Consider the following 12,306-nt stretch of genomic DNA (forward strand, 5'->3'; position numbering starts at 1 on the left):
TGGGAGGGATTGGTAGTTTTAATATTTTTATTGTGTTGTTTTTACTTTGATATAATTGGAAACTGAATACTTATACTATCTGTCATTTCGAAGTAAAAAGCTATAGCTGTGTGAAAACATCTTCGTTTATGAATCACAGTTTTGTGGCAGACATTTCCATCCTGTTTATGCTACACCGAGTTAGCATCAGCTGCTAACCACCACATTTTTGACCCTGCGTGCTCCATGATGATGACGATGATGAAGAATTAGACATCCGGGCAGTGTGCATGGAAGATGGCGACACTTACACTCCCTGGTGAATGGATCAAAAACTGGGAAAAATCTGGAAAACACGAGTTGTGAGTATATCTGAACTTCAATGAAGCGCTTCGTTTGTTTACGAGCTGTATGAGATGAAACCATGAGCAGCCATCGACACTTTCCGACGCGTTAGCTAGCTAGCTAGGATTAGCGTTAGCTAACAGCTCAATATAGTTTAAGCCGTTTGGGGATGTAAACATAATAAGTCGATGTGGAGTATAACTGGGCAGTTGAAATTTACATATTATGTCGCACCAACTATTAGGCTAATATTTTCATATAGATTCGTAAACACGGTAATTGTCGAAGCTAAGCTACATTCATGTAGCATATCACTTTGCTACACTAAAAGTTAGCTCCTAAACTGAAGATAAATTGGTGTTAGCGTATCACTAATTATTATTCTGTACCGACAAAGTTCACTAGAAAACAGTAAAAGAGTTTGAGGAAAGGAAAAAACAACAACTTCGTAGCAAGTGTTTTGTATCCCTGAACAGAAATAGTCATGTGGAGGGAAACAACGGATCTTTAGTGTTGCAGCTGGTTAGCAGTAACGTTAGCTAGCTTTGGTGTCAAGCGCCATGTTAAATGTGTAACAATTTGATCACGAAAGCGTGAGATAACACGATGTGTCTTGTTGAGTTTACTTAAACAACCTGTCTGGTTGATCAGAATAAGTCGGTGTTTAGGCTGCTAGCCTTAATGTTTATGTTGCTATGCAAATTGTTAGCTTCAGCGTTCGTAACTTTACTGCAGTTCTTTTAGCTGCTAAAAATGGCGTTTCATCTACTTTCATATTGTCAGTCAGGCTAACGTTGACCTCGACAGAGAGCACCAATCTGCACTCGACTAGCATAATATTTATGTGGGTAATCATGGAATGACCCTGACACTATGATCTAGCAATCAATACCGATAATTGATAGGTGAACTTGCTTAAAGGGAGAACATATTGCACGAGTAGAAATATAAAACGAGTTCTGTTGAGCAAAATCATCATCGCATGTTCAGTCATAGGCTGATCCACACGGGCATAGCTGCTATTAGAAACTGCAGGCCTTGCGTGTTGGGGAAAAAGGCCTGCACTGAGGTGCACCACCATAATTTACTGACATATAACAGAAAACTGGGCTGTGTGCCTACTATACCCATGGGTTTCTGTGTCTTTGTTTAGGGTTGGAGTCAGGGATCCGAGCTGAGGGTTAGCTGTCGGCAATAGGTGTCAGGGGTTTTGATAAAGAAAGGTTTGGCAAGCATCAGGCTATTTTCAAAATATAGAAGACGAGAATATTACAAGAAATTATATCTTAAAGGAAGAAGTGGCTGCTAAGATGGATACAAATTGTGACTAAAGGGTTTATGTAAAGACCTATGCCCTTTTATACTCACACAAGCATAGGCGTGTGAAGACCAAAATTGCAAAATACGCATTAACCTGGTGCTGACCACCAAACCAATAAATATCAGTCATCCTTTAGATATAGCCAGAGTAAATATAACTTGGTGTAAACTTGGTTTCTTGTACCTTATATTGACACTGAGGTCCAAATGGACCAAGTCGCCTGCTGAAAAGAAAACTGTGCAGGTTTCCAACCGTTGTTTATCAATGACAGGGTAAGATACTTGCAGCTGTTCAGTTCTGTATTATATTATTAAAGAACTTTATTCAGAATGCGTATTTGTAATAAGAGGTTGGTGTGCAAAAAAAGTGCAGTAACGCTATGATTGTAATGGCAGAAAGGTTGCTGAAAACATGTCGAAGAAACAGAAAAGATTGCTCACCTTTTAATCAGTGCAGAAAGAATGGCATTTATTTGTCTTTGATTTGTTAGCATGATGTTAAAATGCTTCTTATGCCTGATATCCATAAATAGACTACACTTGAAGATACAATTACATTCAGTCTGGTACTGCATCAGTCTCTGTCAATCAAAATAATACAAGTATTCACACTCAGTTTCCTATCACTTAGGGTGCATTCACACCAGCCCTGTTTAGTCCGCTTTAATTGAACTCTAGCTCATTTTCCTAGAAAGTCCGGTTCATTTGGGGAGGTGTGAACGCGCCATCGAACTCTGTCACGGAACAAAAAGGCGAACTCTGGCCCGGGCTAAAACCTAGGTCTCGGTCCGGTAGAAGAGAACTCCAGCGCGGTTCGAGTACAGTGTGAATGTAAACAGACCAGGCCCCGCTCCACGAGCAAGAAGTGGAGTACAGCGCAGGACAAACAAACACGCATTTCTCTGACCTTATACGGAGCCGTCAGCTGCCTTGTGTGGAAAAAACAACATTCTCCATGGTCTTCTGCCTCATCTTCTGCTCATGCTGAGTCCATTTTTGAAAAATGACAAAATATAACTCCTAAAACTGCTAAAACTTGATGCCACTCCGTTTTTGTTTTTATTTCCAGAAGAAGAAGTGTCTTCAGAGGTTTTTGTGTTGTTTCTTTCAGTAGTTCTTGGTGCAGCGCCCCCACAGGCGAGCGGGGGAACAGGTTGGCTCGACTGCACAGTGCAGTGTGAATGCAAACTCACCAGCTCAAATGTAAACAAAAGGTCATGAATATTGGTCCCCAACTGAACCGAGTCTACCGGACTATCAGGTGTGAATGCACCCTTAGGTGAACTATCCATTCCTCCATTATCTTTACCCTCTTCTTCCTTTCCGTGGTCTTCATGCCCGTGTCCAGCCATCACTGTGCGAGAGGCGGGGGACACCCCTGGACAGGTCGCAAGTCCATCACAGGGACACGTACAGACAAATGAGACAATTACTCGCACTCAAAGACAATTTGGAGTACCATTTACCCCGAGAAAGCTCATGTGCTGTGCATTCATGGAGAGAACACGCAAACTCGCATAAAAACGTTCCCGGCCGGGATTCAATTAGCCAACCTTCTCACTGAGAGGCAGCAGCTCTGCCTGCGCCACTGTGCTGCTCATAAACCTGTACGGCCACAAACATGGTCATAATGAAACACGTTCCTAAGGTGTTCCCAGTCTACTTTTAAAATTCTTTAAATTAATTCATGACTGGCTTAACAGTGAATCTTTATGCATTTTTAACACTGTAAACTTTTCACCACCATCTAATAGATAGAGATACTCCATTAATCCTCGGGGTGGGATTTGAGACATCCAGTGGCATGTTTTAATTTTCCAGAACAAAGACGCATATGAAATAATCAAAAGAGAAGCAGAATACACAATTTTGGAACTATGTTGTAATATGTTGCTGCACTTTAGAAAATTCTGCACACGATCATTTTACATGTCCTGCTGTAGTCAGCGTTACGTTTTGATGAGGTTGGCCTACTCATTTGGCCTTAGTTTATACTTCGTATGTTTAACTGAATAATCAGTGAGTAATGTCTTGCGTTGTCTTAAATTTGTTTTATCTATATCAGGGTTTTGGCAGAATTTTAAATGCAAAATTTATTTTTGTTACAACTTGGTGAACCCTCTTTGCATTGTGTTCATTAAAATTTATTTATAGAGCTGAAAATATCCATTCTCATGTAAAAGAAGATTGGATTAACTAATAAAAAAATATATACTGTACCATTTTATTTATAGACACTTAAAACAGCGACAAGGCCAATCAAAGTGCTGTACAGACAGAACAACAGGTAACACATAAAGCAATATACAAAATGAAGTAAGTCAGAATATAGACATAAAAACAATGCAGATAATAAATATGACGACTAATCTGTGTGAAGCAAACGGGTTCAAAACTCAGATCCTCTGGTGTTGAAAGCTACTGAATAGTGAGTTTTTAAACGGGATTTGAAAACTGAGAGGGAGGGGTCAGTCTGACAAGCAGAGGTAACTCGTTCCAAAGTCGTGGTCCTGCTACAGAGAAGGCCCTGTCACCTCTGCGCTTAAGACGAGTTCCTGAAACTGTGAGGAGCAACTGGTCCGCTGACCTCAGGGAGCGTGGTGGGACATACAACCGTAGCAGATCAGAGAGATTGGGGGGGGGGGGGGCTGTTCAGCAATTTTTAAACATTCAGGAGTATTTTGAATATATATATTGTAATATAGATTTTTTTATTTATTTTAGTGTACAACTCTGCAAAGACCTTACAGAGAAAACTGATCATGGAATGGAAATTAAAGGTGAGTGACTGATTTTTATTTTTTCATCCCCACACTCAACAGTTTCCATACACGAGTTCTTGGCTTTGCAGCTTCAACACAAAGTATTTTGAAAATGATCAAATGAAACAGTACAGGAAGTTGTGTTGTCAATAAAATAAAACTTATGTTGTTTTTTTTTTTGGTTTTTTTTGCGTCTGCAGACATACAGACCGCCCTCTATGAGCTCTGCTGGCAAGTTGTTCAGGGAAACCTGAAGTGGGATCTTGGTGCCAGCGTCCTCGGGGACATGATGGTACACGTGCTTCTGTTTTAATTTCACCCCCAGAGTAAATTACATCAAACGCAAAGAGTTGTAAAATCAGAAGAGGTTTTTTTTACATTTTATGTGAAATGTTGATTTTTTTTTGGTGTCAGGTTTGTGTTTAGTAGTTTGTTCTTTTAATATGGTGAGCTGTATATGATGATACATATATCAGGAGGTTTGGTTGAAAATAAAACTGCTTTATTTAATTATATTTTCTAACGGTTGGATGTTAATGTGGCTGTAATTATTTTAAACCCAGCCTGAACTCTTCTTGTTGTTTGTGTTTTTTAGGCACTAAAAGATGACATGCCATCAATTTTAGCAGATGTGTTTTGTATACTAGGTAATGATTTATGTTTTTAATTAACTCTCATAATATTTAATATCTCAGTAGGGAGCAAAATTAATGATGCTTTTTCTCCTCACGTTTCTAATAGATTTAGAAACTAACGCGCTGGAAGAAAAAAACAAACGTGACCATTACACTCAGTTGGTGGGAGCATGCTTGGTAAGAACAGTTTTTGTCTTTATGATAATTTTTTCTAGTGAGGACAAAGAAATGATTACAAATGAATAGTTCTGTAAGTGTGCATTAGATGAAACTTCTGGTTTTATCTCTGGTCTAAAGTCCTTGTTACATGTCTGTGCTATTCTGTTTGCACTTATTTAGAGATATAGTTTTCTGTAAGAATTTGCCGAATATATCTCACGTCTCTTGTCATAAATATGTATATATATTTTGCAATAAGAAAAGTGAAATGGTTAACAACTGCATTTTTTGTATGTCAGTGTTTTGTACCTGAAGCCATCCTGAAAGAGAGGCTGGATCCAGAAACCCTTGAATCCCTTGGACTGATCAAGCAAGCCCATCAGTTCAATCAAAAAATAGTCAAAATCAAGACTAAGCTGTTGTAAGTAAGACTTGCTTAAAAGTAATACAGTGGGTCTTTTTATTGTGCTTTATGTTGTCACTCTTTTATTCAAAATATTTGTGTCCTTTCAGTTATAAGCAGCAGAAGTTCAACTTGCTGAGGGAGGAGAATGAGGGCTACGCCAAATTAATCACTGAGCTTGGCCAAGACTTGTCGGGCAGCGTCACCAGCAGCCTGGTCCTGGAGAGCGTACAGTCCCTCATAGGTACCAGACCAGAATTATAACACTGACTGCCTTGAACTATCCTCAGGTGCAGGGTACATGTATAAAGCATGTTTCTTAATGTAAATTGTCAGTGAGGTGTTTTCAGGTAACTTTTAAAACACGACAGCTGATTTGACATCACCTCACTGCCCACTTCCTGTTTTTACACACAAGTCAAAAGGCTGACGTGTTGAGGTGTAGTCTTTGTCTTGTCCAGGTCATAACTTCTGATCTGCTCAAGATAATTTAATGAAACTTCAAACACTTATGCCACTTCACTAGGCAGAGTGTCACATATACTTGTCTTCATCCCAGCTCCAAGGTCAAGGTCACAAATCAAGGTGAAAGTTCATACAAGGTCTTTGCTTGTTCAGGCCATTGTTACAGATTGCTGGATAATCTTTTGTAGACGAGCGTATAATATGCCATATAGTCATGACTCTCAGATTTTACAGAGCTTTGCATGAATGGGTTCTGCTAAATCAGTGTTTTTTTATTTGCAGCCATTATCTTTAATGCAACAACAGCATGCTGTCATTCTGACAGGGAACAGGAGTTGTACAGTTTTTTTTTTTTTTTTCCCTCAATAAGTCAGGATCTGAAAGTGCTTGTAGTTTCCTGAAATATTATTTTTCCGTATTGCATTCTTGATCTTAAGTTGGTACCGTAATTTATTTTTAAGCCCTTGTTATTACTATTACTATTACACATACTACTATTGGTTATTACTATTAGATCAGTCTTACATCGGGGAAACTAAACAGCCACTGGCCAAAAGGATGGACCAGCACAGAAGATCAACATCATCAGGCCAGGACTCTGCGGTCTACACTCATCTCCAGGCCAGCGGTCACTCTTTCAAGGATGAAGATGTTCACATCCTGGACAGAGAGGAACGATGGTTTGAGAGAGGAGTAAAGGAGGCCATCTTTGTGAAAAGAAATCGTCCATCATTAAACAGGGGTGGAGGCCTCCGTGTTCAACTGTCCCTCTCTTACAATGCTGTTATTGCTAGTATCACTCAGCCCTCTGTGAACAGTAAACAGCCATCAGTGTGCTAATGATCCATTGTTAGGCTGATGGTCCTTCTTGAGCATGTGATCAGCTGGTTTTGGTTGTCAGCAGCAAAACTGGTTGATCCACCCTGAGACGGTGCTATTTAAGAGACTGAGCTGAATACAGCTCCTCAGACTGAGGAAGTCTCTCGGATGAGAGACGAAACGTTTCTATATTTTTTTGTTTGTTTTGTTTTGTGAACCCGTCAAGAGGACATGACTTAACATTTTTTAGATTTTTCTACCTGGATTATTGAGCATGCATCAGGATATTACTATTAATGTTGTGACCTTTCTTTTTTTACCTTACAGGCTGCTTCAACTTAGACCCTAATCGTGTTTTGGCTATAATCCTGGAGGTGTATGAGAGTCGCTCTGACCAGGATGACTTCTTCCTTTCCCTCATCAAGTCCTACATGTGTGAGCCAATCACCCTTTGCCACATTTTGGGCTTCAAGTTCAAGTTTTACCAGGTGAGAATGTCAGAAAGTCGTTTTTTAAATAGTCGGAAAGTTTTGGGTAGTTAAGTAATGGACCTAAAAATTTCATTTTTGCCCATGTCCTGTATGTGATTAAGTATAATCCACAGATATTAATACAACTTATTTATTGCTTGTTTTTCACATTTCTGTTTTCATTCAGGAGCCCAATGAGGAAACCCCCAAGTCACTTTATCACATTGCAGCTGCTCTTCTTCATCATAACCTAATAGAGCTGGATGACCTCTATGTGCATGTAAGGGACTGCATATCCACATTGTTGTTACATTAAGTATTATAGTTTATTTGCGTACCCCATGCCTGGCTAAAATTTTCATTATTTGTTGCGCACACTCTGTTATCAACCAACATCAGATGAAAGTGAAAGTAACTGGCCTCGGTTTGTAGATTAAAATAGTGATGATTATTCTCGTTTGTTTCCTTCCTGCCATTCCAGCTGATGCCACTTGATGCCACCATCATGGAAGAACACAAACGAGACATTTCGGAGGCTAAGCAGATCGCCCGCAAGCTCGTCATGGTTGTGCTGCCCTCAGAGAAAAGTGAAGACAAGGAGAAAGAAAAGGAAGAAGAGAAAAACGAGAAGGTTTAAGAGTGTTTAATCTTGTTTTGACCGCACGTACATTTAAATCTGTTCTGAAGCGATGCTGTTAGTTTGAGTTGATAATGAGGAATGTGATTTTATATAACTATATATATATATATATATATATATATATATATATATATATATATATAATCTGACAGTTGGAAAACATGGTGGAGAAGCTTTTAACGTTGTTGGCTATTTCTGTAGAAGTCAAATTAGGGCAATTTTTTTTTTGAAAAATAATAAATAAAAAAACAGTTTCTAAAAAGTTTTGAAAAATTTCTCACATAAGGTTTACTTAATTTTAACTGAATTCTTTAAATCATTGCAAATAATAAATGTTTTATCAATAGCTTTATTTGCCCATCAAAGTATTATGATACAGTCTTTGTACGTCCGTAAAGTTTCTCTTGTCAGCCCATAATCTCTGATCCTCTCAAGATAAAAAATAAACACATATCTGCATCATCACTAGATGGAGGGTTGCATAAAGTTTTCATCCCCTTTGGCCTTCAAGGTCAAGGTCAAAGTTAAAACAATGTCTTTGCTTGTCTGGACAATTGCTGTAGATTACTGCAATTGTCTCCTTGTAAGTCGCATCTTTTTGCATAAATTTGTAAGTTCTGCGAATTATACACCAAAGTGACTACCGTAATATTTGTCTCTCCCCCCCCCCCCCCCCCATATCTACAACCCAGTTTTTGGCTGAGATCTGATGATTTCATTCGTTCTGACATGGAAAATATTGAACACTTGCCATTTTCAGCTGCTAGAGGGCCCTCGACCAATTTGGCAAGCCAAGTGTCTCATTAATAGGGAAAAGTGACTATTAATGAGACGCTTGGCTTGCCATACAAAGCCACCTTCGTCTCGCTCAAGAACTCCTGGAGCAAATGTCAATTCAGCTGCATTTCACCGCGCTGCCCAGGTGAAATGCGGCTGATTTAACCATTAAAGTGCATTTATGAAGGAAAAGTTCAACTGAGACACACCTTTACTATAATGTTGAGCAAACAAATTGTTTTTAGGTGGTTATCTTGTTAAATTTTGACGAAGTGCACAGCGAGTCGTATCTCTGCTGGCTTCCGCGAATCAACTTTTGAAATGCAGCTGATTTGACCATCAAGGTGCATTCATGAAGGAAAAGTTAAACTGAGACACACCTTTGCTATAATTCTGAGCAAACAAATAATTGTTTTTAAGTGTTAATCTTGTTAAATTCTTGTTAAAGTCCTCCTGTGCACGCTCCTGCGGCCGCCATTTGGCAACCAATCAATTTTTGGCACATCACCGGCCCACATTTCTGGGTTGTCAGCGGTAATGCATAGTAGATGTGACTTGTACAGTGAAGCAACTTATTTATTAGACATATTTAGACTGCTGCGACTTATAAGGCGGCAAGTACAGTACTGTATAATAGTTTGCCAGCGGGCGTATAACATGCTGTACGCGTGACTCCGTTTGTGGCTTGTTTTGCTGTATTTTGGTTCCTTTTTGTTGATAAATGAATAAGTGGTTTATTCAACAATTAATTTAAGGTGCATTTTTGTTTCTGCAGCCACCTGATAACCAGAAGCTCGGCCTTTTGGAGGCACTGCTCAGGATTGGAGACTGGCACCACGCTCAGAGTGTTATGGACCAGATGCCTTCTTTTTATGCAGCTTCTCATAAGGCCATCGCCCTGGCGCTCTGCCAGCTTATCCACCTGACTGTGGAGCCTCTTTACAGAAGGTGTAGTTTTTTTTAATGTTTAACTGCTAATCATTGTTACCCAGGCAGAAAACATCAGCTGTTTGCCAGTTTAATGTCACTGACATGTAACGTTCACTGTAGAGCCGGCATTCCAAAAGGGGCGAGGGGCTGTGTGCTGCAGCCACTAAGGAACAATCGGGCTCCTCAACTCGCAGAAAGTTTCGAGGACCTACGAAAGGACACGTTCAGCATGCTGTCCTACCTGGGCCCTCACCTCTCCCATGATCCCGTTCTCTTTGCCAAGATTGTGCGACTGGGCAAGGCCTTTATGAAAGAGGTAATAAGAAAGACACTACGTTACATCTGGACCTCCGCTTTGCTTTTATTTTTGACCTGTTTTGTTGTTTTTACTTTCCAGTACCAAGCGGATCACATACCTGAGGTGAAAAGTAAGACGGTAAGTGCAAAACATCCTCATGATACAAAAATACCCTGATTATGTTCAATATAGATTATTTTAACCTTGTTATTGTTATCTAGCAATTTCAGGAACTCTTGTTGAGTTGTTTCCTGAGCATTGCAGACCAGGTGCTTCTGCCGGCTCTCTCTCTGATGGAGTGTAACGCCTGCATGTCTGAGGAGCTGTGGGGTCTCTTCAAACTATTTCCCTACCAGCACAGGTAAAACACATACATATACACACTCAGTTCTCAGTTTACTGTGTGTCGTTTAAAATGACAAGCATTCACAATTCAAATCCCTCAGCGATGGGAGACCACTTGTTTAATGCTGAATTGTGTCGACACCAACATAATAATTTCAGTTTTGTGCCACTGTTTTCTTTCAGTTTTATTCTATAGTTAATTTATACATTGAAATCATAATTCAGTCTTAAGGTAAAAAAAAAAAATCACATAAGAATGACTCCATTTTGTTTTAGGTAAACCACATATTCTCCATTAAATAGTAACTATTTTAAGTAAAGCTGCACAGAAAGTTGCTTTTTTTTACATCTTATAGTTGCTTTACATTATAATCCAATTTATTGTTTATGTTTGACCACCCTTGCCTTGTTTTACTCTGCCAAGTTGTTCTTTTTAAAAATTTGTATAAGTACATCTTACAACTGTTCTTTCTCCGTGTTGGTCCTTCAAGGTACCGGTTATATGGTCAGTGGAAGAACGAGACGTACTCTGGCCATCCATTGTTGGTTAAAGTAAAAGCTCAAACTGTGGAAAGAGCCAGATACATAATGAAGTAAGTATCTTGTGCGCACATTGATTTATTTTTAGCACTGTTTTTTTTTCTTTCTTGCACTTGATCTTTACTTCTACAATCTACACGTAAAGTTGACGTTTCACTCGTGGTACATTTAGTCAAAAAATATATAAAAATGTCAGGAATATCTTACAGAAAATATTTATCCTGCTTGTTCTTCTGTGGTACTACTGTTATTTTAATGTACATTGTTTAATATTGGTGTTAAACGTTTACTTAACCGTCAAATTTTATTTAATTTTTTTAAGTTTGTTAAATGTGTGCTAAAATGGAAACGTTAATAATAATGTAATTTTTATAAAATGTTTCTAATCACGATTAAATAACTTGCAGTTGTTTTCTACTATCTCAAATACATTTTTGGGGTTAGTTTAACATGGAGCACCACAACAACTTAAAATAGTTATTTATTTGTTTGTCAAGTAATTATTGTGAGCATGTTTTTAACTGCTCTAAAGTTTACACCAGTAACATCCTTTGCTTTCAGCATTAGTTCTACGGTCTGATTTTAATCTGCCATTTTGTTCTCCTTTCCTCCCCAGGCGTTTGACCAAAGAGAATGTGAAACAGTCAGGAAGGCAGATTGGCAAACTCAGCCACAGTAATCCCACCATCCTCTTTGACTATGTAAGCAAAGTTAACTGTAATAATTTTCATTATTTATGTATTAGCCTGCAATTTAACCAGGCAAATCCCACTGAGGTCACAAATCTGTTTTGAAAGGGAAGCATGGGGCTGAAGGCAGCCTAACATGCATGCTTTTCAGCTTGAATGATGGAGGCAAACAGCAAGCTAATTTGGAGTTTCTGCAAGCAAAATGGATGGCACATAATGCACTTTGCTTTTTCTGTAGCGGAATCCAGCAGTCGAAATAAAACTCATCTGTTAAAAAACTCATTAAAATTTGACATCAGACACGGCGTGAAAGATGCAGAAAATCTCGTGTAATCGTTACAAACTGAGCAAAGTGTTGCTGTGCCAATTATCAGAACTTTACACATCAGTGGATGCAATTTATTTTGTTTATAGCAGCTCTTCAATTTATATTTTCAGTATGGACAACGTTATGCTAAACATCTCATCTCAGTATTTGTTGTGATGAAGCGTCATCTTGTCAGGTGTTTCCTGTATTCCATGGAGACATTAATGTCTCGTCCTCCGCTGTCTTTTGTACATCAGATGCTGTCTCAGATCCAGTGGTACGACAACCTCATTGTTCCCGTGGTGGACTCTTTGAAATACCTCACGTCGCTCAACTATGATGTCCTGGCCTGTATCCTTGCACTTTATGCTCCTAAGTGTGTGTGTGTGTGTGTGTGTGTGTGTGTGTGTGTGTGTGTGTGTG

The 12,306-nt window shown here is 39.0% G+C and overlaps 1 protein-coding gene across 2 annotated transcripts in view; it reads left to right on the forward strand.

The window, feature by feature from the left end:
* The first annotated feature begins 239 nt into the window (after nt 1-239).
* thoc2 (THO complex 2) overlaps nt 240-12,306 on the forward strand; it is a 47,995-nt gene continuing 35,928 nt past the window's right edge. Inside the window, exons 1-17 of one of the 2 annotated variants that reach the window (XM_037688066.1) lie at nt 240-341; nt 4,369-4,424; nt 4,607-4,698; nt 5,002-5,053; nt 5,148-5,218; nt 5,500-5,621; nt 5,714-5,847; nt 7,215-7,375; nt 7,545-7,637; nt 7,839-7,988; nt 9,550-9,722; nt 9,825-10,020; nt 10,102-10,140; nt 10,224-10,363; nt 10,839-10,940; nt 11,504-11,588; nt 12,141-12,234. In XM_037688066.1, the coding sequence (XP_037543994.1) occupies nt 277-341; nt 4,369-4,424; nt 4,607-4,698; nt 5,002-5,053; nt 5,148-5,218; nt 5,500-5,621; nt 5,714-5,847; nt 7,215-7,375; nt 7,545-7,637; nt 7,839-7,988; nt 9,550-9,722; nt 9,825-10,020; nt 10,102-10,140; nt 10,224-10,363; nt 10,839-10,940; nt 11,504-11,588; nt 12,141-12,234 (1,825 nt within the window). In that variant the 5' untranslated portion in view covers nt 240-276. The remainder of the gene's footprint in view (nt 342-4,368; nt 4,425-4,606; nt 4,699-5,001; nt 5,054-5,147; nt 5,219-5,499; nt 5,622-5,713; nt 5,848-7,214; nt 7,376-7,544; nt 7,638-7,838; nt 7,989-9,549; nt 9,723-9,824; nt 10,021-10,101; nt 10,141-10,223; nt 10,364-10,838; nt 10,941-11,503; nt 11,589-12,140; nt 12,235-12,306) is intronic. The other variant, XM_037688067.1, reaches the window with a different exon arrangement.

This window comes from Nematolebias whitei, chromosome 14 (assembly GCF_014905685.2).
Source record: "Nematolebias whitei isolate Nwh7 chromosome 14, NemWhi1, whole genome shotgun sequence".
Lineage (NCBI taxonomy): Eukaryota > Metazoa > Chordata > Actinopteri > Cyprinodontiformes > Rivulidae > Nematolebias > Nematolebias whitei.